This window comes from Aspergillus piperis, assembly GCF_003184755.1.
Source record: "Aspergillus piperis CBS 112811 unplaced genomic scaffold BO85scaffold_13, whole genome shotgun sequence".
Lineage (NCBI taxonomy): Eukaryota > Fungi > Ascomycota > Eurotiomycetes > Eurotiales > Aspergillaceae > Aspergillus > Aspergillus piperis.
The window spans coordinates 141848-165620 of record NW_020291603.1 but is presented as its reverse complement, the minus strand read 5'-3'; the positions used below and the strand labels follow the sequence as shown (position 1 = coordinate 165620).

At 51.8% G+C, this 23773-nt stretch overlaps 8 protein-coding genes across 8 annotated transcripts; 4 read left to right on the top strand and 4 right to left on the bottom strand.

The window, feature by feature from the left end:
• Positions 1-355: 355 nt before the first annotated feature.
• On the top strand, positions 356-1407 carry BO85DRAFT_479006 (NAD(P)-binding protein; the record flags this gene model as incomplete). Its single annotated transcript, XM_025662924.1, has 2 exons — positions 356-710; positions 770-1407. The coding sequence occupies 2 exons, from the start codon at positions 356-358 to the stop codon at positions 1405-1407; spliced, it is 993 nt and encodes a 330-aa protein (XP_025513977.1).
• A 205-nt stretch (positions 1408-1612) lies between these two features.
• BO85DRAFT_57579 (fungal specific transcription factor domain-containing protein) lies at positions 1613-3846 on the top strand. The gene is made up of 4 exons (XM_025665499.1): positions 1613-1779; positions 1830-2687; positions 2751-3046; positions 3112-3846. The coding sequence occupies exons 1-4, from the start codon at positions 1667-1669 to the stop codon at positions 3795-3797; spliced, it is 1953 nt and encodes a 650-aa protein (XP_025513976.1). The 5' UTR covers positions 1613-1666; the 3' UTR covers positions 3798-3846.
• Positions 3828-6305, bottom strand: BO85DRAFT_450704 (flavin-containing monooxygenase). The gene is made up of 4 exons (XM_025660440.1): positions 5615-6305; positions 5553-5563; positions 5253-5505; positions 3828-5199 (listed from the first exon to the last, which is right to left on the bottom strand). The coding sequence occupies exons 1-4, from the start codon at positions 5906-5908 to the stop codon at positions 3895-3897; spliced, it is 1863 nt and encodes a 620-aa protein (XP_025513975.1). The 5' UTR covers positions 5909-6305; the 3' UTR covers positions 3828-3894.
• A 352-nt stretch (positions 6306-6657) lies between these two features.
• On the top strand, positions 6658-8620 carry BO85DRAFT_423835 (CAAX prenyl protease RCE1). The gene is made up of 4 exons (XM_025658022.1): positions 6658-7126; positions 7179-7219; positions 7313-7693; positions 7748-8620. Exons 1-4 carry the CDS (start codon positions 7072-7074, stop codon positions 8267-8269), a joined length of 999 nt encoding a protein of 332 aa, XP_025513974.1. The 5' UTR covers positions 6658-7071; the 3' UTR covers positions 8270-8620.
• Positions 8621-8771: 151 nt separating this feature from the next.
• On the top strand, positions 8772-10342 carry BO85DRAFT_450702 (sucrase/ferredoxin-like domain-containing protein). Its single transcript, XM_025660439.1, has 2 exons — positions 8772-9489; positions 9548-10342. Exons 1-2 carry the CDS (start codon positions 9085-9087, stop codon positions 10238-10240), a joined length of 1098 nt encoding a protein of 365 aa, XP_025513973.1. The 5' UTR covers positions 8772-9084; the 3' UTR covers positions 10241-10342.
• A 94-nt stretch (positions 10343-10436) lies between these two features.
• Positions 10437-11914, bottom strand: argB (ornithine carbamoyltransferase). Its single transcript, XM_025665498.1, has one exon. It carries the CDS (start codon positions 11864-11866, stop codon positions 10742-10744), a length of 1125 nt encoding a protein of 374 aa, XP_025513972.1. The 5' UTR covers positions 11867-11914; the 3' UTR covers positions 10437-10741.
• A 266-nt stretch (positions 11915-12180) lies between these two features.
• On the bottom strand, positions 12181-14907 carry fluG (extracellular developmental signal biosynthesis protein FluG; the record flags this gene model as incomplete). Its single annotated transcript, XM_025663606.1, has 3 exons — positions 12181-12410; positions 12473-13721; positions 13777-14907. 3 exons carry the CDS (start codon positions 14905-14907, stop codon positions 12181-12183), a joined length of 2610 nt encoding a protein of 869 aa, XP_025513971.1.
• Positions 14908-15256: 349 nt separating this feature from the next.
• On the bottom strand, positions 15257-23455 carry BO85DRAFT_375313 (putative glycerol-3-phosphate acyltransferase Sct1; the record flags this gene model as incomplete). The annotated part of the gene is made up of 3 exons (XM_025656165.1): positions 15257-15371; positions 19855-19975; positions 21589-23455. The coding sequence occupies 3 exons, from the start codon at positions 23453-23455 to the stop codon at positions 15257-15259; spliced, it is 2103 nt and encodes a 700-aa protein (XP_025513970.1).
• Positions 23456-23773: the final 318 nt, after the last annotated feature.

The following is a 23773-nucleotide window of genomic DNA, read 5'->3' as shown; positions in this document are numbered from 1 at the left end:
TCTACATTTCGGGCAATATCATCAATTTTCCACTTAGAACTATTAGCACCCCGAACTGAAAGAGTTTCAGATAATGTACACTATATCCTTGGATATTTATTTCCGAGTTCTACTCTAGTAATAACGCTATGAATACCCTTCGCCTCGGGTAGGCGAGTAATACGGTCTTTGGATAGCGATCGCCGTTGGAGACGGACTTCACGGACTTCAAGTCCGCTCCTCTTAGCCTCGACAACATCATATATAACGTCTGCCACCTCCACAAGTAGCGGGCGACATTGTTTCAAATATTCTTCCATCTATTACTCATCTATACTACCTATATTTCTCATAAGATTCATCTTCAAGCCGTGCAATGGCCACCATCTCCGCAATCCGGACCTCCAACTCCCAAATCACATCAGAGACTGTACCTCGCACGGCAGTCTTCACCGGAGCTACAGATGGCATTGGAAAGGCGACACTTACTCGCCTAATTTCTACGAATCTGCCAGTCCGGGTGTATATCATTGGCAGGAACGGCAAGAAGCATCAATCTTTTCTAGATGAGCTTCGACAATCCAACAGACAGGCACAGATCACCTGGTTGGAAGGTCAATTGTCTCTTCTAGCAGATACCAAAAAGCTGTGCGATGAGATTAGGAGACGCGAGACGAGTCTTGACTGCTTGTACCTGAGCGCTGGCTTTATCTCCTCGGGAGAGCGCATTGGTACGCCTCTTCTGATCACCATTGACCAGGAGTATCAGCTCACAAAACATGATTATCAGAAACATCCGAAGGAAAAAGCCTCTCACTAGTACTGAACTACTACAGCCGAATATTGCTGATGGTTGAACTTCTCCCCTTACTCAACTCATCGCCCAATAGCCCACGCATCGTGAGTGTCCTCAACGCGGGTTTTGAATCATCTGCCATCTACCTCGACGACATCGATCTCGAGAAACCAGGCCGTTTCGGCTTGGGTTCTCTCACAAAATCAATGTCCACCTACACTACATTGTCCATGTCAAGATTGGCTCAGGAAAACCCTCATGTGGTATTCATCCACCATTATCCTGGTGGAGTCAGTACAGATGCCTTTAAGAAGGCCTGGGGTGGAAAGTGGTATTGGCCACTGTTTAAAGCTGCGTTGTCTGCGTTCGGAACGTCCCCTGAAGATGCTGCGGAGAAGGTGTTGTATTTGATCACTAGTGCTAAATATGGTGGCAGAGGGGTTCCGCTTGGTGAGGGACAGAAGGCTGGTATGAATTTGACAAAGTCTGTTCAGGGTGGTGATTTGTTCGCTATTGATAATAATATGAAGGAGCTGTTCCAGGGGAAAGTGATGTTGGAGTTGCAGGCTATGAACGCGAGTGATATCATTTGGCGCAGGACGGTGGAGACACTTGCGCCGTATTCTTCGTGATGGCGAGGGGCGAGGGTGTAATATATAAATATGTTACCTAAATAATTACTGCAAATTGATGCTATTTGAATTGGAATCTAATGATCAGCAAGTCATCTGGATAGATGATGGCACTCAATGTAAGCCGAACGGACTTCGGCCAGTCAAAGTCCGGCGTACCAGAACGAAGTCCGGTTCAGCCGGCAGCCAAAGACCGTATCCGTCTCAACCACCGCACACCTACACACATGATTTCTAATTCTAGTAGTTCACTGCTATTATGGAGAGGAGAGGTCCCACTCCAGGCTCTGGTTCATATGGCAAGGCTTGCAGGCAATGTTCCAAGGCCAAGTGTCGGTGCGTAGCTCGACCCGACGGTGCCGGCTGCGAAAGGTAAGCGTCTCAGTATAATCAGTGACTTAATTGATCTGATCGCCACTCAGATGCCTGCGTCTCAAGAAACAATGCCAGCCATCAGAATCAACTCGTAGGAAATCTCATCGGGTTCCTGAGTCCGGCGCGCAGATAGCGAAGCTTGAGGGGAGAATTGATAGTCTCACGGCAATGCTTCAGTCTGTGGCGCATGCTACTGGAGTATCTAGCAACCTGCAGACTAGTTCAAATGCTAGTACAGGCGATAATATCAGCAGCTTAGCTATCACTGGCACTGATATTGACAGAGTACTGGTGCCACAACCATGGACCACCGCGCCGTCACAGTCAACTACGATACCGTCTCCTAGCAATGGCCCGAGCCAGCCATCGGTACTGCTGCCTCCTCTATATGAGTTGAACCTAGAAAAGGCAGCCTGGTATCTCAATCGCTTTACGACGAACATGCTACCATGCTTTCCTTTCATCTGCCTGCCACCCAACACCACTACGCAGCAGTTGCATCAAGATAGACCATTTCTCCTCGAGGCCATCATCGCGGTAGCTACGCCCTCAACGCAAGAGAAGCTGACTCATGCAGATAGATTGAAATCTCGCTTAACTATGTCAGCTATGCTAGAGAACCAGTCTAGCATTGACATGTTGCTAAGCATCCTGACCTACATTGCCTGGAGTACGGATCCGTTTGTTAAACGCGCTAGTAACCTGTCCCGCATGATCATGCTGGCTATTTCTGTGGTCTACGATCTCCAACTGGACAAGAAACCACTGCCGCCGCCAGAAGTGCCCATCATAGCGAAGATGGCACCAGGTCTGGGTAATCCGGAGCAAAGTGCAAGTGACAATTCTCTACAAGAGATCCTAGAGCAGCATCGAGCGTTTCTAGCTTGCTTTGTCCTCAACTCGATGTAGGTATATCCTCATCCTTTACCTGTAACTCGAGAGTGCATATCCTGACATGACTATTCCAGCATCTCATCCACCTTCAGACGCACAGTCCCCCTACCATGGACCCCTCAAATGGAACAAGCCCTAAATCTGATCGACACGAACAAAGAACACCCATCAGACGAGTACTTCACAATCCAAATCCGGCTACAGATCCTCGCTCAAAAAGCCCTATCCCTCCGCGACCCAGACGAGACAAATACAAATCCCTCTACCACCTCACCCACAACACCCCCAGCAACAACCATGTACCTCAAATTACTACACAACCAACTAACAGACCTCCAATCCACAATCCCACTCCATCTCCCCCACCGCGGTAAGCTACCCACCCATCCCTCCCTCCCAAATCTCTAATAACCACCAACCACCCTCCCATTATAGACCTCCTCCACCTCCAAACACACTATACCTCCCTCCTCCTACACGAAACCCCCCGCCTCACCAGCTCCAGCACCCCCCTCCTTTCCTCCACCACATCTCCCTCCCCGCTAACCACCCTCATCCACTCCCTCCAAGCAATCAAATCCTGGCTGTCAACCTTCCAAACCCTCCCAGCACAAACTATCACCGGATTCCCCTTCTTCATGTGGTTCCAACTCGTCCGATGCATCGTGCTCCTGAAACATCTCTCCACGTTCGAAGACCCAGCATGGGATCGCGACATCGTGCGACAGGAGGTGGATATGCTCAATTTGCTGGAGTGGATGGGGGAGAAGGCGGAGATGGCTAGTGTTGAGGCTGGGGAGATGTCAGATGATGATTTGTTTCGCAGGGTGGGGAGAATGTTGAGATTGGCGAGGGAGTGGGTGGTTAGGAAGGTGAGGGGGGAGGCAGATGTGGGGATTTCTGGGGATGGGAGTACTGAAGGGAATCGGGTGATGTCTGGAGATGAGGATAGGTCTGGGGGAAGTGGTGTAGGTAGTAGTAGTGGTGGTGGTGGTGATGGTAGTAGTGGTATGACGGGTATGGATCTGGATATGACGGATATGGCGTGGATGCATGCGCTAGAATCAGGGGATGGAGGTTGGCTTGAGGAGGTGCTGGGATGGTCGCCTTTGAATTTCTAGATGCGGGTCTACTTTAGATTTTGACAGATACCGTGTGGTAGTCCCTGCATTTATCGTGATGCTCATCATCTACTCTGGCTCTATCATCTATGATTGACTATACATCCCACCACCCCTCCAAATAAGACTTCAGATCAATAGTATCATGGCGTTTCAGATGCGGCGTAAGATCCGCATCCGGCAGCGTCTCTCTCGTCGTCCATCCATTCCCCAGAAAAGCGAATCTATTCCCACTCGGATTGGTATACGAATAGTCCCAATCTTCCCATCTAGGATCTCGTCTCAGGTAATTCAACGCTGCCGCACTACCAGGGAACTGACCATGAACTTTGCCACCAGGCCGACCGCCATTATACCATGAACTACAGTTCTTCTGACCCGGGGTAGAGTCGTCATTAGCTGTCCAGACCGTGCGTGGGTAGAATTTGTCGCAATATTCGACAAAGTCATCGGCTGCTTGCTTGGATGGCTCCATGGCTTTGATACCTTGGCTGCGGATCTTTCGTAGGAGCTTGGCTATGTAGGTAACTTGATTCTCCAGGGCATTGGGCACGCTGCCAGAGGGGCCGGTAGAGTGAGGACCGCCAATCCAAAGTAGATTGGGGAAGCCTGGAGTGGCTACTCCGAGGTAGTTGTAGGGAAAGCCATAGAGACCGTCGTGTTTCCAGGCCTTTTTGAGATCGATCCCGTTGGAAACGATGGAAAAGGGTGGGGCGTGGTCGACGTTGGCCCCGGTGGAGCAGATGACAACGTCGACGGGCCGTTCGATACCATCTGTGGTGACGATACCTGTTGAGGTGAATCGCTGAATCGGGGTTTGAATGTAGCTGACGTTGTCTTTGGTCAAGGCTTCGAGGTAGCCTGGGCCGGGGGTGGGACGGCGACAGTTGGGTGGAAAGTCTGGGATGAGCTTGTCAATGAGTTCGGGCTGATCGCCGACTCTTGACTTCATCAGCTCGGTCCATTTCTCGCGCAGACCGCGGTTCTCCGGGGAGTCTTTGAATATGGCGCCGAAGCGAGAGAAGTATCCTGCTTCGACGCTCTTGCGGTATGCTAGATAAGTATCGGGGTCGCGAAAGGACTCAAGTTGCTCGGGAGAGAATAAGTTTGCTTCGAGTCGACGCACACCAGATGTGCCGAAGGAGTCAGCTATCCAGGTCCTGTTGCGAGCATAATGGTCCACGTGTTGAGCAATTGGCTGGATCGAGGGCAGGACCTGCAATCCAGACGCCCCATTTCCGATCAACGCGATGCGCTTGCCGTTCAGGTCGACATTGTGATTCCAGTGCGACGAATGGAAAAGCACACCTGTGTACTCATCCCTGCCTGGGTAGTCGGGCAGCTTCCACTCATTGAAGTGGCCAATAGCGTTGATTAGCACGTCGAGGTCTTCGTCATATGTCTTATATTGGTTAGCCACTGCGCATAAGCCGCTAAGTAGGAGCAGTGTCATACTCGATTGGAATCCCCCAAGTCCTGCAAGGTCACCCGCCATTTACCCAGTTCAGGAAGCCACACAGCCTGGTCGACTTTCTGTTGTAGCCGGAGGTATTTGTGCACATCATATTTGCGCGCTAGAGATTCCCAATACTCGCGAATTTCGGCGCCTTGTGCGAACTCCTCAGACCATTGTGTGTTCGGTTCGAATCCGGACTGATAGACATGCGCGGGAATATCGCATCGTACTCCAGGATAAGTATTTTCGAACCTGTTCATCAGCACCAGTCGTCGCATGCAATAAGTAAGTTTTCTTACCAAGTACCTCCCTGTGTTCAGTGTTAGAAATGCATCGTATGTGACTCGAACTCGTTACTTACCACACCGGAATTTTTCTCATAGATCCGTAGGTCCAGACCAGGCAGTTTTGCTGGGAGCAAGACTCCTGCTGTAATTCCTGCTAAACCAGCCCCAATCACACCGACTTTGATCGGACGAATCTCGTCAATTGGATGTTCCTCGATTTCAAAAGCTGGACGAGCTTGGCCGTCTGCCTTATCAGACAAAGCTAACTCATTGATGAGCGACCCAAGAGACACAGTGGGGAGGTGCTTAGGATCTGTCTCTGTGACAGGCTCGCGACGTATGAGCTCGGGACCTTCGACTGATGCCATGGCGAAGAAAACTTGTCTGTTCTATGGGCACATATGAGGGCAGCAAATTGGCGAGGTGCAAGGATGTCTTTTATCTTAAGATGGCTGCCGATAGGGAGGGGTTGCGAGATCGGCAAAGCACATCACGCCTGATAAAGTGTAACCCCTCTTCGGAACAGCTGCACGCCATCTGCACCTCCTTTGACCTCACAGAGTAGCCCGGAGAAGCCAGTAGCAAGAGTTGAAAAGGTACCGGGATCACACCATTGCGGACTGGAATGATGCGACAAGAGGGGCTTATCTCTGGTTTAGCAGCACCAGTAACTTGGCAAAAATGTACCATACCCCAAGGTTGATTGACTGGCAGAAGGACCTAGTGATACATTGAGGATGTATCGAAGCTGCAGGCGGTTTGGTGGTTGCATTGGGCAGATGCAGTTGAGTTGCAGGATATTACCGAAATGGGAAAGACGGACAGGGATCTTAGGCCTCAGGCAGCGACCGCGTGTAGCCGCTCATTGGGACTCATCCTACTCTAGCCGATTCCTAGAATAGCAGTCATAGCCAAAACCAAGTCGCAATCCATGACATAGACAATCGTACTACTACCAAATCATAGCGACGCGATGCGAGGCTTTCATTAGGCACGGTATCACGTGAACGAGCAGTCACCACTTTTACCACTTCGGGATGTCATGTGACTCAACCCCATGGACTGGTGGTTGACATCACGTGGGAACCTGATACAGCCCAATACAATCCAGCAAATAGGCGCAAATTAGGTTTCTAAGGTTTATTCGTGTTAACTAGTAATATCCGACTGGTAAAGTATTCTCTCACAGCCAGCGCACATCAGAATGCTGTGAGTGATTGATTTGGGCAGGCAAGCGGGCCTTGATTGACAGGCATCCCCAGCCTTGCCTGGATGCCTCGATGCCTGTAAAACTCGGCATTCACAGCCGACCTCGTGTTCTCCTCGCTTCTCTTTGTCCAACTTCGTCTTGACAACGCCGGACGCTCTTCAGCTATTGTTCTTCGGGATAATCTTAACCCCAATCATTCCGTTGCTTTTGCTGTTATGATTCTCTTTTCGTGTGGTTGAACACATTCTTCCTGACAACCAACTCTCTCATTCCGGACTGCTGCGCGCCCGGCATCCTAAGGCTATCACTCTTTAAGCAGATATGGCTCCCGTTGGTCTCCTGACTAAACTCAGGACTCTGATCGCAAAGGACTATGGTAAATTCATAAATTATAAGGTTTTTATATCATTGTCTGACTTATCCCGCAGATGCGCCTGCCATTTCAACACAGACCGCGGCCTTTCTCTCGGTATGCACTCCTGATCATTGGCTCCTATCAACTATTCCCTGCGCTTTAAGTCTTCTTATTGCTCTTCTGGCTAGTATCTGATTTACGTCCTAGGTTTGCCTTACCCTGGTCTATGTGGTTCCTTTCTATGTGAACCCCACGACCCGGCCATCGCCCACCCTGAGTAGAGATGCGCCGTCGGTAATCCGGGCCAGAATTAGAGCAGTGACATTCTCATGCACTATCAGTAGCCTGGTCGTCTTATGGCTAATCGCTGCCAAAGAAAATGCTTCTTTCTCTCGAGCTCTCCACTTCTTGGGATGGTGGCCTGTCGGTCTCGTGGATATTTTCCGCAGCTTGCTCCTCACAGCCATCCTATTCGCCGGTCCACTGTTTGAGCGTGGTATTGCTGAGGGCGAATGGAGAGAGTGGGTTCAAGGAGGCCGAGTTACTGCGTCGCTTCGCAGCTGGATTGGATGGAGAAACTATGTAGCAGTAAGTTCATTCATGACGGCAATGTCTGGGTTTGTGATTAACTGAGCAATGCAGGGTCCCATCACCGAGGAGGTCATGTTCCGCTCAGCCATTGTTCCCCTTCATCTCCTTGCTAAGGTTGATCCCGGGCGCATTGTATTTGTGGCTCCTCTCTATTTCGGCATTGCTCACGTACACCATTTCTACGAATTTCGCCTCACTCATCCTGATACATCGGTCGTCGCAGCGTTATTGAGATCAGTCTTTCAGTTCGGCTACACGACGATTTTTGGCTGGTATGCCACCTTTGTCTACCTTCGTACTGGGTCACTTCTGGCAGTTATCCTCGCCCACACTTTCTGCAACTGGTGCGGATTGCCTCGATTGTGGGGAAGAGTAGAGGCGGGCGTACCCATGGGACCGCCCATGGTCAAAGGAAAAGGATCTTCAGACGCGGCATACGGCCAACTCAGTCTAGGCTGGACCATTGCATACTACGTGATCTTGGTCGCGGGGGCTATTGGCTTCTTCCAGGCGCTATGGCCTTTGACAGATTCGCTGAACGCATTAGCCAGCTTTTCTGCTACAGCCAAATGATTATAATGAAGAGAAACCAGCATATAGCGGACGGTTGATCCGAAGGATCGCAGCATCGACTTCTTGTCTGTCTTCGGCCAAATGGCCAGCTTTTCGGTTCATGGATTTGTCTGCCATTATAGCGACAAGCATTGTTGTTAATAGCTTGACCGCATGCAGCATTGTTATGACCATAGTATTATTAATGTCCAACACCTCAATTTGATCGAAATGAATTATTATGTATGCATCAAGGCAATTTGGACAATTATTGATCAAAGAAACATAATACATAAAAGTGTATGTACTACTGTGTTTCATAAGCGAAACTGAGTTCAATGTAATACAGTGCTAAGTACTACTAGTACTTAGTACTAGCTGATGGATTATAAGTGTGGATCGTGCGATATGGACTACAAACGGTGTTGATTGCAATCATGATGTCCCAGTCCGGTCATTTTCATTATCTTCATAGAATTTGGCCGGCAGATGAGTACCATTACTTTTAGTATCATCTACAGCGCACCATCGGTACTATGTCTTGAGCAACTGATTTTATGATCTGCACACTTGCAACGCGCAGGCAGTCTAATTAAATCTGAGCAAGATTAAGAGACTGCAAAGCAATGTATTCCCCAACCAGTCACCATTCTCGGATTATGAAGGCGGGACTCGGGAATCTCCGCTTATCTCCGACCGCGCCGAATCCTCCGCAGCTTCGGGGTTGCTCTTTTCAGTTTCCACCACCCACTCTTACTACCATTCCTAACCAAGAACTCTCCTCTTTGCCTTCTTATATACCTCTCCAAAACCTTCATTCCCTCGGTACATAGAATATGGCTGGACGACAAAGGATCATACGGGCAGCATCACTGCAAAGCCTGGCGCCCATTTCCCGACCCAACCGCTCCTCCGCCGCAACATCAGCTCGCCTCTTCTCATCCACATCCCTCAGCTCGAACCCTGCGCGCATACCCCTGGACATCCCTCCCCCATTTCCAGTTACCAAGACATGTCCCGAACCGAGTTGCTCCTGCCCGGCGACCCCGTCCATGCCCGCCCCCATCGACTATGACCAGCCGCTGAACGGAACGATGGCGGCCTACGCACAGCAGCTTCTCATCTGCACCGGACAACGAGACTGGACGAGTCGCATAGAAGAGGATGGTCAGGGCCAGAGCTGGGGTGAGATGGTCCGAGGATTGAAGAGCCTGCTCGGGCGTGGAGGGAAATATGCCGACGTAAGTCATACTTCATCATCATGCGGTCGCAACATCCCACTGACAATTGCTACGATAGCCCTTCAACAATATCCTAGTCACCAGCTCCTCCTTCCTCCCCTCGTCACAATCATCATTGTCAACCAGCGCAGCAACCTCCCAGACCGCATCCGCCTTCCTCTTCCCCAGCTTTAAGTACTTCCCCTCCGTCCCTGTCAATGTCCCCGAATCGGCATCCGCCTCTGCAACAACAGACCTCTCGACCTTCGTCCGCGCGTTCCTCCTCCCCAGCGAATCCAGACATGGCGGGCAGATCCGCGACCAATCCCTGGCAGCTGAGTTCCCAGATGCCGTTGATCTGCAACATTCCCCCGTTGTGCTGATCTGCGGGCACGGTGGTCGCGACATGCGATGTGGTGTCATGGCGCCGGTTCTGGAGACCGAGTTTCAAAGGGTGTTGCAGTCTAAGGGGTTCACGTCTGCGGGGAGTGATAACAACGTCGTTGACAGCCCCGAGCATGCGCATATCGGGTTGATCAGCCATGTTGGAGGACATAAGTATGCTGGAAACGTGATCGTCTACATCCCACCCGGAATGAAGGAAGCTGGCTCTTCCTCGCCGCATCCGTTGGCGGGCAAGGGTATTTGGTATGGGCGTATTGAGCCCAAGCATGTGCAGGGAGTGGTGGAGGAGACGATCCTGGGTGGGAAGGTCATTACGGATCACTTCCGGGGGGCCGTTGACCGGGAGAGTGGGGTGTTGAGGTTGTAGACTTGGAGGTTTGTTTGGAGTGGTAGAATATATTGTATATTAGAAAATAGATCTTTTGTCTATGATAATGCTGAATTGGAAGTGAAGCGTATAAATATAGAGCTGGTGACTAAAGTCAGATTAATGGAGCGTGTGGGTGATGATACCGACCGAGTGAGGTCTGCAGTACAATTCTATAGGACAGCACTTAGCAGAATATTAAGATAGTAAGTTGCAATTCTGTCAGACTGATGGGTATATTGTCCATTCATAGTATCTCTGATATTGCTTACGTACCAAAAACCCCAACCCCAGGATCATCTCCGCATCGGCTTCTCGGCTGCGGGGAAAGCAAAACATCGGGATGCCGTACTGAAACAGCATACATAACACAAAAAGCCAGCTAAAGACATACAACACAGCTCAATTGCCAACAAAAAACACAAGCTATACATACATACAAAAACCACAATTCTTTTATTTTTTCCCCCCCAACCTAACTCCCTACTCAACTCCACTCAATCACTCAATCTTCCCCTTATTAACCACAAATCCCTCCAACGCCGAAATAGCAGCCCACAACCTATTCTCCGCCTCAGGGAAAACCAACGACCGATTGCCATAAAACACCTCATCAGCCACCTCCTCAGGATGCCTAGGAAGACAATGCATGAACCTCCAGCCCTCATTGGCCCCACCCCTCTTGGCCAACTCACTCGTAATCTGAAATCCAGCGAAATCCCTCAACCTCTTCGCAGCCTCCTCCTCCTGTCCCATCGACACCCAAGTATCAGTAACCAACACATCAGCCCCCTTAACCGCCTCCTCGGGAACATTTGTCTGCACCAACTTGCCGGGGGACTTAACGCCCTCGCCGGCCTTCTCAATAATCTCCAACATCTCCGTAGGGATCTCATAACCCTTGGGTGTAGCAACATTAACATCGACGCCCATTTTCCTGGCACTAATAGCCATATCGAACAGCACGTTATTGGCATCGCCCACCCAAGCAATCTTCAACCCATCCAATCCCAACCCTTCTAATTTCCCACCCTTGTTCTTCCCAGAACCACCGAAATGCTCACTGATTGTCTGGAAATCCGCAATGGCTTGCAACGGATGATACGAGTCACAGAGGGCATTGATGACGGGCTTGGTGGAGTGCTTAGCGAGGTCCGCGACGTCAGCGTGCTTGCCTACGCGAGCAACGATACATTCCACCATGGAGGAGACGACCACGGCAGTGTCGTAGAGGGACTCGTTCACTCCGAGTTGGATGTCGTCCTTGCCGAGGAACATGGGGTGGCCGCCCATTTGGACGACGGCGCCTTCGGTGGAAATGCGCGTGCGGGTGCTGCGCTTGCTGAACATCATGGCCACGGTCTTGCCGGAGAGGGCGCCGTGGAGGGATTGGGGGATGGAGCCGGATTTGATGGCCCGCTTGTGGGAGGAGGCATTGCGGACGAGGGTTGCGAATTCGGTCGGGGTAAGGTCGGCGATTGAGAGCAGATGGCGCGGTGCGAAGGGCGAGGTTGCCGGCGTTGCGGCGGAGTGGCTGCTCGAGGAGTAGAGCCGGCGCAGGGCATGGCGGGTTGTGGAGGGCCCGTAGCGGGCGGCTGTGGCCGCTGTGCGGAGGGGGGAGGGCATTGTGCGTTTGGTAGGAGGGATTGGGAGGGTATTGGGAGGTGATGAGAGAAAAGAAAGATGGGAATTGGAGGTGAGTCAATATAGGTAGGACAGGACTGGGGATGCCGTCACGTGAGAGGTGTTGAGGGAGTGGGCCGATTACGGAGGACTATGACTCAATAGTTTGATTTGGTTGGCGGATGGGGAAAAATAACTACTAGACTAGTAGATCATTCTGTGCTCCGTAAAGATTCTGCTAGGAAGTTGTAAAGGATATAATGATGGTATTGGCTAACTACGATTATGCGCTATGTATGTATGCACAGGGTATTTGATTAGTATCTCTCCACCAGCCACTTGCGTCGCACTTCTGCCTCCATTGCATTCAGCTTCTTGATCTCGGCTCGTTTGACGGTGATATAGTTCTCAACCAGAGTGTTGCCAAGCACATCCCGGAGAGCCTTGTCGGATGCCATATTGTCCAGACTCTGTGTCAGGGTCGTGGGAATTTGGGTGGTGATTCCAAGGGCACTGCGGTCCGCCTCGCTGAGTGTTGCTGCGTCATCTACATCAATTCATTAGCATGTGTGCATGATAGAGGACAGTCTCACTGGCAGGAATACTTACATAAACAGTCCTGCAGAGTCAGGGGCAGCTTCTCCTGCACACCCAGAGATCCTGCAGCCAAAATTGCAGCCATCGCCAGATACATATTGGACAGACCATCAAGCGCCTTGATCTCCCAGTGACCCGCAGAAATCTTCCGGATGGGTGTCTCGCGGTTTTGGGTGCCCCAGGCGACCCACTCGCTTCCAGCCCAGAGACCGGAGTGCATCCGGTCGTAGCTGACATCATTAGATAGAGTGAAGGCCGTCAAAGAGGTGAAATGCTTGAGCACACCAGCCAGGAAGCTCTCCTCCTGAGTCGCTGGAGTCACGGAGACATGCGCATGGGCGGCTGAGCCAGCAGCGTGCGAGTAGGGTCGAGGGTGAAGGGTTGCGCGGTAACCGTGTTGTTCAGCGACATAAGTCACGACCTGTCGTGCCTTGAGTAGGGTATCGACAGCAGCGACGGGTGATCCAGGAGGTAGAATAAATTCAAACTGGCCCGGGGCGGACTCGGCGTGGAATTGTTCGAGGTCAATGCCGATGGACGCAAGGGTATCGACAATCTCCTCGAGCAGCGGCACCATACGTCGGGTGTCTCGGGTCATCTGAGACCAGGAGTGGTTGCGCACGCATGGAACAAACTCTTCCTCATCGGTATCCGGTTTAGTGACGCACTTCAGCAGAATAACCTCAATCTCGAACCCGCAGAGAACATTGATTCCGTGCTTGGCACGCAAATCAGCCGTGACGCGGCGCAAAAGGGTCCGTGGGCATCCTTCCACCTCCAAACCCTCCTCAGAACGCCCCCAAGTCATAACAGTGGCGCTCTTTGAGTCGATCCCCACATTTCTAGAGAGAGTTGAGAGATCTGGTTCGAGATAGAACTGGCCGGTTGTGGAACCTTCCGGACAGACTGTATCGGACTGGAGCATCAAGAATGTCGCTGTACAGATACCGATCCGACGTTGCTTGCGAACAATCTTAGCAAATTCCCGAATAGGGAACATCCGCACCCGAACTGTGGAAGTGTAGTCGAAGAACTGCATCCAAATATACTTGACATCTGGATTGCTATGCATGAAGCTTTCCAAAGCGTCGGTCGAAGAAAGTCCAGATAGAGTGCTGACGGCAGGGACCAGCCTGTCGTCGTAGGTAATCGTCTCATTCAGGCTATACACGCGGTTGGAGTTATGGAACAATATATCAGCAGCAGCAATCTTGGCCTGGTCGATGTTGTGATCGCCTTGATTCACGTAATCCACGAGAACCTAGCAAGAGTTAGTTTTTGAAAGGATATGTGGGGTTGTTTTGAAGGGTACAAACCTTTTCCAGTGCGTCGCGGAACTGCTTGTTCGCCAGCCAATATGTCTCCGGGAAGAAATGGCCATCGGTACTCCACAGAAGGCGGGTTGTGGGTACAATTTCCAAGCTCTCGCGGATGATAGATTCCTGAGCGTCTCGGCTCACCATGGGAAACACCTCCCCAAGATCCAAATACACGTTCGGGTAGACACAGGCGAGATAGCCGGCCTCACGGGTATAGGGATAAGCGGAATGCAAAAGCACAAAGTCCACCTTGGGATAACGGGCGACCAAATCCTGTAAATATGCGGGATTCGAGAGTATTAGGTTGATATCATTATCTCCGAGTCCTGTGTGCAGTTGCAGGGGTTTGTTGGGTCCCGACGCATCACTCTCCTTGGCAGATTGAAGCTGGTTCAGGGCCTGCCTGACCAGCCAATCGTTCAAGGGTTTGTCCTCCACGCGGTAGGTAGATCCAGATCCTTGCGACAAAGTCCGGGAGAAGGACTCGAGGAGGGTACCGTCGTCTTCATCGTCGGTCACTTGGACGTTCAGTCCAGTACGGTAGCAGATGACCGATTTGAAACCTACCACCACGGGATCTGCGATAGCTTCTGAGATCTTCTGGTTGAAACCCTGGCGGAACTGGTCCAAATACTGCCGAAGAACGGTGATGTCGCTCGAGGTCTTATCAAAACCATTGGGAAGGATGGAGGCAAGGACTTGGGCGGCCACAACTTCAATCCGTACGATCCGCTTGGTCGGAGCTGTGGTAAACCGATCATGCCAAGCAAAGGGCTCGATATCTTGATCCGTAAGCAAATCATCAAGGAGAAGGCTATGAGTGCCTTCCAGACACCGACGGATTAAGCCATCATAGTCACGCTCGACATATTGATCGCGAGCCGCTTTTACGCGGTCCCACTCGGAAGTCGGGCAATCGTAGAGGGTTGCTAGCTGGGCGGCGGCACGCTGGAGGGGTAAGGTAGACGGAGCATTGTGTAGGGCGGGGCCTTGGGCCTCAGAAGTGATCTGTTCAAAAGGATATTTTGCGTAGTTGCTGGCAGCGGCCTGCGCGAGGAGATTATGGGCGTGGTTGTCGATAAGAGGATGGGTTTGGATGAGGCGACGAAGAGAGGTGAGCGGATCCATGGTGCGCTGATTGGTTGGCCGGTTCGATCGATCGATCGTTTGCGGATCACGGTTAGTCGGCCAGGATTGACCGTGCGCCTTGGAACCAGGAAGGAAGAGGGGAAGGAGGAGGGGAAGGATTAATGCGACTGAGGCAGTTGACAGAGATAAGAAAGAGGGAAGAGTGACAGAAGAATGAGAGGAAATAGAAGAACTCATAAAGCATCAAGGCGAAAAAAACCTGCGAGCCTAGCCGATAAAGAGTGAATGATGAAGAGAGAGAGAGAGAAGGGGGCAAGTAGACGATGCTTACCCGATTAGGCAGCTCGCGAGTAACCGCCGACCGGGAAGGTCCTATTGCTTGATTCAGTCATTGGCGTTTCTGTTCATTGAATCTCATGGCCAAGCTCCCTGATAGACCTGGTCCGGAGTTCTCTCCGAACCAGTTGCAGGCGTAGCAGATGGTCATGTAAATGGCGTATATGCTCCGAGGTACACAAGCGGGCAATCTCGACGACCGGAGCTCGTCAACCATACGCAATCCGGTATCTTCCACGAGCTTGGGCGGAGTCCAGTTCCACCACCAGGTCGATCATCTTCATCGGAAGAATTCCTCAGGTTGGTTATTCTTATATATCAACTTCCGAGGATTACCCCTCGAACGTTTCTGGAAAACTTGACGGGCCATGGAGGAGATGTCTTGGAGCAGTTTTCACCTCCTCCATCCTCATAGGGTGATTCGGGCGATAATCCTCCGCTCTTGCGCTTTCTTCGTGGCCCGACTGTAGAAAGGCCAGGGTGCATTTACAATTTATGCACTATACGTGGAAGTCCTCTCGAGCAATCACACCGTGCTATGACCCAGATGAGACATGCTGACGACTGACAAGTTCCGCTGTCACCAGAACACTGGTGGGGATAGTTAAGTAGAGCCGTGTTACGGGCGTAGAAAGCTCCCAACTAGGTAACCAGCTCCCCTCCTCCAAGTCACCCCAATACATCAAAAACGGAAATACCCCCGGAGGGCCAACAACACCAACAGGATACGATTTCGGGTATTTGCTAACCGGTGAAGACTAGGAAAAAGAGACGGGCCTGGAAATCAAGCCACCGAATTTGCCCTACACTGCAGGTTCAGCGGAGGCTGTTATTGGTTCACGCAGACCTCTGTTGCGAGTTGAACACGCCCCTGAATATACCCAGAAGGGTGGATAGACGGACGTCGACCAGCACGAGCTGTTTTCGACAGCAGGTGTCCACCAACACGTACATGGTACCTTTGTTACTTTATTAATCCCACAGGTGGGTGCGGGAAGCAACGGGCCGAGGATCGGCTTGCCGAGGCACAGTGAAAAGAAAGTGTGGCCCCAGCGCACTTGGGACTTCCGAGTCGGAGCCTAGCGCCTGTTTGACACTGAGTGAGGTCGATGGCAGCAGTGAAACATAACTCAGGGGTGCTCACAACCTCGAGACACTAGACAGACATGCGTGGATTGCCACTCGGGTCAGTGCAGCTATAGAAGTATTACTTCATCAGGTGATGTGCTGCTTATCAGTGACCAGTACAAACGAAGCAAACAGTCTCTGCCAAGTATTTACAGGGTCCGTTACTGCTACTATTGTAGGCAGGTCTCTCGGCAGGTATGTACGTAGTCTGGCGCATAGACCTGCCTGCCGAGAGCAATTATAATAAACTTGCATACCTGGCGAACTTACTAACCACAAAGGGTGTGTCACACGCACAGCTGACCAAGACTCCAGGAGTGCATGAAGACGGGTTGTAGTTCACATGGGTGAAGGCCGCGAGACAGGTACGTATGGTATGGATACATGTGATGACGTTGACGACTACTGCAGTCAGACCTGACAAGGCACACACATACCGCAATATGATGGCTAAAGGTCATTACTGTCTCATTTCATCATCATGAACAGATCGCTCAGATCAGCCGGAGGTGTCAAAAAGTTTACCATGATTGTTTGTAGCCATCCATACTGAAGAAGTCAAATTGCTTAACAGACAGAATGAAAGCTGATCATATATCGGACGAGTACGTAGGTACTGCCGACATGTCTACTCATCCAGGTCAATAGCAACTGGGGATTAAGCAAAGGCGGGGATGGAGTCTGGAGGAGAAGAGGCCTGAGGCCAGCAGAGAGGAACACCCCACGGGCACATGGGCCTTAGTCAGCTCCCCACAGCGCCAGGGGCTCTGCACCTAACTAATTACACTTTCTCACATTTCACTTGCCTCTTGCCTCTTGCCTCTTGCCTCTCTTGCCACAACATTCCAGTCTACGGGGATCAGTCCTCACTTCTTTTGCAGCCTGTTGACGTTCTACATCACCACGTGTTTTGTTCAACTAAACATAGACAAGGCACGGGAAAACCGGTCTATAGATGCAGCCCCTCTGAGACGAGACAGGTCTGAAAGAACTAATTGACTTGGCCATCGACAATTGCAGGGTTCGACCGGACCCGGGAGTCCCCGAAAATCCCCGATCCTTGGCACGGTGATCACAGTCAATGACAGGCGTGTAAGCGAAGCAAAGCATGCAATTGACTTTGTTCGCTGAACTCGCTGCTAGCGGGACAGAAAACGAGCAGAAGTTGGAGACTACGGTAGGTAGGCAGGTCTGATAACTCGGCTAAGGTGAACAGCGATAACCGTCCAGCCGAAGCGAGGGTGCGTGAGACAATCAGGGTGGGTGAATTTCACAAGGCCTCATGACCTTTGTTCCGCTAGAATTTTGATCGAGTAAAGGAATTGCCTAAACGGGCCGGAATTGGAGATTTGATCGAGTAACAGCGGTGAGGAGGCAATCACTTGCATTGCAGCAGGAGAGGTCCGATGGCGGATGCCGGAGGCGCCCGATAGCCCGACCCATGGTTCTGACTGGCCCAGAAGATAAGCCGGAAATTCTCTTCACTTTCCCCACGAGGGAATACGTCCCGAAATGGCAACAATGAGGGTGTACAGACGAAGGGGTTGTCCAGTGGAAAAGGCATCCTCCCGTTTGGGGGGAAGGAAGAAGAGGTGGACAAATATAACCTCCGGTTATCGATATGGTGATAAGGATAGTTACCGGGGCAGGCACTTGCAGACAAACAGGTCAGGCGTGAAGAAAGAATGGGCGAGAAAGAGAAAAAGAAAAAGAAAAAGACGCTTGGATGGCAAGCCGGTGGATCCGTCAAAGGGGGTGGAGCCAGTTTTTGTTACTCGATGGGATTATTTGGTTCGATCGCCGTGGGTCTCCAGGGAACAATGGCGGCTTATCTTCTCAAACATTTAAAGCCCTTATCGCAGCCAGCAATTCGTCCTCTCGCCTTCTTCATCCTTATCAAGTCAATTCATCCCTTGCCTTTTGACGCCGGTGGAGCCTTTCCGCATCAGTCTATCGCTTATCTCGTCTTTGCTTCTTTAACTTTTTGTCCGCCCATCCTGGCTTTGATTGCTCTGCAGCTTCATCGTTCTTTGCATCTTTGGCCTCTCTTAGCGCGCAATCCTTCCAATCGATCACCCTCACCATGGAGGCTTCTCAAATCCCATCCATTGCCGTGATCGCCTCGTCGCGCGCCGTCATCTCCGGCCGTTTGACATCAGCCACCATTGTCATCTCTCGCACTACCGGCAAGATCACGGCCGTCTTTGATTCGGTGATCCCGGCTTCTGATTTCCCTGCTGGCACCCCCTATACTGATTATTCCCCCCACGTTCTGCTCCCCGGTCTGGTTGACGCCCATGTCCACCTGAACGAGCCGGGCCGCACCGAATGGGAGGGCTTCTATACCGGTACCCAGGCGGCTGCCTTTGGCGGTGTGACCACGGTCATCGACATGCCCCTGAATGCAATTCCTCCTACCACCACGGTGGCCAACTTCAAGGAGAAACTCCGTGCTGCCCAAGGGAAGTGCTGGGTTGATGTTGGCTTCTATGGCGGCATCATCCCCGGCAATGCCGGTGACTTGAAGGCCCTCGTCCAAGAGGGTGTCCGTGGTTTCAAGGGCTTCCTCATTGACAGTGGGGTAAGTCTCAGTTGTCTCTTTCTAGAGGATGTAGGTGTGCTGACATATGGCTCTAGGTCGACGAATTCCCTGCCGTGTCTTCCGAAGACATCCGTAAGGCCATGGCTGAGCTAGCGGATGAGCCCACGACCCTCATGTTCCACGCCGAGATGCTGCCGCCCTCCACTGATTCTGAGGAGAAGGACCAGGCTCTCGAAGGTCCCGCAGAGGCCTACTCGACTTTCCTCGCATCCCGTCCGTCGGCGTTTGAGACCTGTGCCGTAGAGGAGATCATTAACCTGTCTCAGGTGGCCCCCAAACTCCCTCTTCACATTGTTCATCTGTCTGCCATGGAAGCTATCCCTCTGTTGCGCAAAGCCCGCGCTGATGGCGTTCCTATCACTGCGGAAACCTGCTTCCACTACCTGTCCTTGGCGGCTGAGGAGATCCAGGATGGAGACACCCGCCACAAGTGTTGCCCACCCATCCGTTCCCAGTCGAACCAGGACGCGCTGTGGGATGAGTTGGAGCGCCATGCGGAAGATGGTGTGATCCAGACGGTTGTCTCGGACCACTCCCCCTGCACCCCTGATCTTAAGCTCCTGCCATCCCACGTCCCCGGCTGCTGCCCATCAGACGGCGACAGCACTCAAGTTGACAATGAGGGTAGCTTCCTTTCCGCCTGGGGCGGTATCTCATCAGTTGGCCTCGGCCTTCCCATCCTGTGGACGGAGCTTAGCCGTCGCAAGGCCCTGAAGGCAGCAGACGAAACCACGACCCAACAGGCTCTGCAGGACGTTGTACGACTCTGCTGCACCAACACTGCCGTCCAGGTTGGCCTACAGCACCAGAAGGGTGACCTTGTCCCCGGCCACGACGCCGACATCTGTGTCTTCGACGACACCGCAGAATGGGTCGTCGAGCCCAGCACCATGCTCTTCCGCAACAAGTGCTCACCCTACCAGGGCCGCAAGCTTCGTGGACTGGTCCGCGAGACTTGGCTGCGTGGCGAGAAGATCTTCAGCCGCGACGATGGCTTCAGCACCAAGACGCCCTCCGGAGGCTTGCTTCTGGAGAAGCGTGCTTGTTAAGACCTCTCACTCCTCCCACCTGTCCCGAGTCACTCATGATCACCCTTTAGGACTGTTGACAGCCCATTAAGCGGATGACACGACATCTTCATCATCTATCTCTGCCGCAAGCATCCTCATCATCTCATATACACGACCTGACATGATACCCGCAACCTGATGATTTACTACTAATGAGCATTCGCAGCATATACATCAGCGCATAGACTAGTATCCCATAAGCGACGGGTGTAGACAGACAGCACCTCGATAGACACGAATACATCATCTTACTGAATATATCTTCTTTCCAAACTATATTTGCAGTATAGTAGTATAGCATAGCACAGTGCAAAGAGTAGTTAGTAGCATGTGAACAACAAAAGTATGAATGATCAACAACAACAACTTCCCTCGCCACTCGCCCCCGGATCGATGAAGAAAATTTCCAAAACCACCACGATGGATAGTCAGTTAACTTTGTAGATACCTTAGTCAGTCAGTCATTATTGCCCCAGAGGTAACGAAATCATGACAGACAGAACTTAGTAGATAGATGGTTAGACACCCGATGATCCTTTCGCCTTCACCGCCACCACCCACCCATTACCCGACGAACCCCGCGTCCAACATCCATCCATCCCTTCTTCCTCCCTACTAAATAACTACTACTAGTTACGTACTTACTGCCTGCCCCGCACGTGCACGCGCCGTTTTCTCGGACCTCGGAGTTATTCTCACGGACGGACCAGGATTATTCCACTGAATTTGGTGTTGATTATCATCATCATCTATTTTACTAGTTAGTTGGTTTAGTTTACTTGAGGAGTTTTTCTTCCCGCTGAATCTTCAACAACTCCTCCTTCTCTTTTTCTTTTATGACTGCGGTTGTTTCATCTCAGGATAACAATTAGTTACCCTTTCAGCTGGTTTTATTGGGAGTGGGTGCGAATACTGACAAAAACTATTTACCGTCCCGGATTATTCTAAGGGATAAAGGGGGGGAGTTAGGTGAAAAATGAGAAAGGAATTCAGTTCATTATTGATTTGGCATCGCCCTAGGTCCGAGGGATAGAATAAAGGGCCAAAGTAGGGGGGGTTTTGAATCATGTTGGGAACAAGCGGTGAAAAAAACAGACATGATGACAAGAAAGACAAGAACAGAACATGCTTTCGCAAAACGCCGAATAATAAGGCCTACGCCATGCTACGGAAACCCCGCTCAAAGAAGAAGCCCGACAGAGAGTGAACTAACATGGACGTGAAAAGAGATTTTGTTGGTTTGTGCTGATGATTGATGGGTTCATAGGTTGCGAGAGGTGGTAGTTCTCCGTCCATCCTCGGCTGAAAGCCAAGACAACTATTTCGTCTTCTTCACCTCCTCTACCGCGATGTCCCCGCTGTGAGCGCTGGTGGAACCGTCAAGCGAAACCACATCTTCGTCGGGGTCGATTTCGTTCCGGACACGTTGACGACCACGCTCTTGCATCGAGACATGAATCCGGCGGTTGACTTCTCCAAGATCGTCCTTGGATTTGATGGAGAGGGGCTTGAGGAGTGTGTCGTACAGGAATCCCGCGCTTCGGGATCGGCTCCGGCTGGTTCGGTCTTTGCTGCGGTTGCGACTTTCGGGCTCGCTGGGGGGCATGCTCTTGAGACGGGATTGGTAGGTGTCGTCCTCGGGGTGTTCGTGTGAGATGAGCTTCTCCGATTCGAAGTCAGGGAAGATCTCGGGGGCGAAGGTGTCGATTACGTCGACTACTCGTGCGGAAAGGGCCTGGCGTTCAGCGCGGAGTTTGGCGAGCGAATTGGCGGATCTTGGGTCGAGGGCCCGGAGAAGAGGAGGTAAGGATTTCAGAACGTCGATACCAATTTCGCCGATACGGAGACCCGCGAATGAGACAGAGATCATGAGGCCAAAGAAGAAGATCGAGAAAAGCGCAAGGGGGATCGAGTCGGAGATGTAAGTCCTGGCGTTCAGCCACCACGGCGCTACAGACGCGTAGTATCCGTCATGGCGGCAGTAATGGAGCCAGATAGTCACAATTACAGTATACCAGGTATAGAGGGCTGGTGCCAATCCCATGGCGACCAGGATCTTCCACGTTCCAACGACGTCGCGACCCTCGAGCTTGACCACGGAACCGGCAAGGGCCTTGCGCTGCTTCTTGACCGAAACAACCTTGGCCGTCACGAAGACAGGCCAGAAAAGTGCCACCGATGGCAAGGTTCCGATCGCAAGCGTAAGCAACTCTCCCACGCGGTATAACAAGGTACCAAAGACAAGCCACCACGGCCGATGCGTCACGTCACCCCATTCAACCTGATGATCCCGAATTCCGAGGGCCCGGAGACGGCGGTTATAGTCGGAGATGGCCTTCTTCAACTGGAGCACCTTGGGTTCATCTTTGAATTGGGTGTAGCCTTTGAGAAGTCGGCGGTTCAGTTCGATCACAACGGGCAGAGGGAGCTTCATTCGCAAGGGCTTATACAGTCGTCGGGTGGCTTGGATGACCATCAGGGTCTCGTGGTCGGGCGCTTGCTGGGTTACTGCAGTGAGTGCTTCCGTGATTGTCTCCAACAGAGATCCCACAGCATTCCGCTTCGAGTTTCCACCAGCCTTGAAAGCCTCAATCTGATCCGGGTGAACTTGCACAGGGTTACCGAATTCAACAACGGCACGAGAACGGAACTTGTTCGGATGGAAGTAGTTCATGCCGCATGGGATAATGGAGAGACCGCAGTTGGGATCCTGCGCGAGCGTTCCGAGGGCGATAATGGCGACACCGGCTTTCAAGGGCAACAGACTGGGACGATCATGACTTCCGCCTTCCGGGAAGATACCGATACAACCACCTGCGACGAGCTCGGAATACACGGAGGCGAACATCTTGCTCTGATCGATGTGAGGAGCAGCCTTGAATGGGGTACCCTTGCGCAATGGCTCGTAAAGGGGATGATCCTTCTCGAACTTCTTAAATGGTTTCCGCAGACGAATTTCCTCGGGTCCTAAGATCTCCTCAATTGCCTGTTGTTCCGGACTCGTTTTGCCCACACGCGGGAGAATGATGGCGCCGCCCACCATAAACTGATCGGAAGTGAAGTCGGTTCCCCTGCCACGGACCAGGGTCGGATCGTTGTCAGGATCGGGGAGGTAAATTTCACCCTTGGCGGGTTTGACATGGTCCATCGATCGCACGACGGGCAGGGCGCCCATGCACCCGGCCATGGTGCCGATGTACGGCTCGCGCATGGACTTCTCTGCGATCAAAAACGAGGTTCTGCGACCGGCATAGTGTTTCAAGATGCGCATCAACAGAATGGAATCTACAAACTGATTTGCATGAGGGGCGGCGACGATGATGACAGGGCCGCGTTTGGGAATCCGCCATGCGCCGCGCGAGTAGACCTCGCGGAAGAAGATGTCCAGACAGAGAGTGAAAATCCACACTCCGAGGTCGTACAACCACGGGATCATAAATCTGCGCGCCATGACTTGCGTCTGTAATTTGACACTAATGCTAGATAGTGGTGCACAACAGGGAATCAAGAGCAGAGTATAGAAGAAGAAAATCGAAAGGGGAGAGGATTAGATGAGATGATATGTGTTGATCTCAACTCATGACCGCGGGGGATTTAATTGCCAGTGACGTTGAGGCAACAGGCGGAGTTTCTTGGGGCGGACAGCAAAAACAACGGCAGCAGCAAAGCGCGTTAAAAGGGAACAAAAAAAAAAGGCCGGGGAAGAGGCAGAGCAATAAGAACCGTCTGTTTGTTCTTTCGCAGGGGTTCTCCGCCTGAGGGAGGTAGG

Excerpts from the sequence above, each read along its gene's own strand:
- BO85DRAFT_423835 (XM_025658022.1), top strand. The coding sequence starts at position 7,072 with ATGGCTCCCGTTGGTCTCCTGACTAAACTCAGGACTCTGATCGCAAAG. Across the intron at positions 7,220-7,312 it reads AGACCGCGGCCTTTCTCTCG|GTTTGCCTTACCCTGGTCTA; the intron begins GTATGCACTCCT and ends TTTACGTCCTAG. Across the intron at positions 7,694-7,747 it reads GATGGAGAAACTATGTAGCA|GGTCCCATCACCGAGGAGGT; the intron begins GTAAGTTCATTC and ends TGAGCAATGCAG.
- BO85DRAFT_450702 (XM_025660439.1), top strand. The coding sequence starts at position 9,085 with ATGGCTGGACGACAAAGGATCATACGGGCAGCATCACTGCAAAGCCTG. Across the intron at positions 9,490-9,547 it reads GTGGAGGGAAATATGCCGAC|CCCTTCAACAATATCCTAGT; the intron begins GTAAGTCATACT and ends TTGCTACGATAG.
- BO85DRAFT_57579 (XM_025665499.1), top strand. The coding sequence starts at position 1,667 with ATGGAGAGGAGAGGTCCCACTCCAGGCTCTGGTTCATATGGCAAGGCT. Across the intron at positions 1,780-1,829 it reads GACGGTGCCGGCTGCGAAAG|ATGCCTGCGTCTCAAGAAAC; the intron begins GTAAGCGTCTCA and ends ATCGCCACTCAG. Across the intron at positions 3,047-3,111 it reads ACTCCATCTCCCCCACCGCG|ACCTCCTCCACCTCCAAACA; the intron begins GTAAGCTACCCA and ends CTCCCATTATAG.
- argB (XM_025665498.1), bottom strand. The coding sequence starts at position 11,866 with ATGCCCTCCCCCCTCCGCACAGCGGCCACAGCCGCCCGCTACGGGCCC.
- BO85DRAFT_450704 (XM_025660440.1), bottom strand. The coding sequence starts at position 5,908 with ATGGCATCAGTCGAAGGTCCCGAGCTCATACGTCGCGAGCCTGTCACA. Across the intron at positions 5,200-5,252 it reads ACTTGGGGGATTCCAATCGA|ACATATGACGAAGACCTCGA; the intron begins GTATGACACTGC and ends AACCAATATAAG.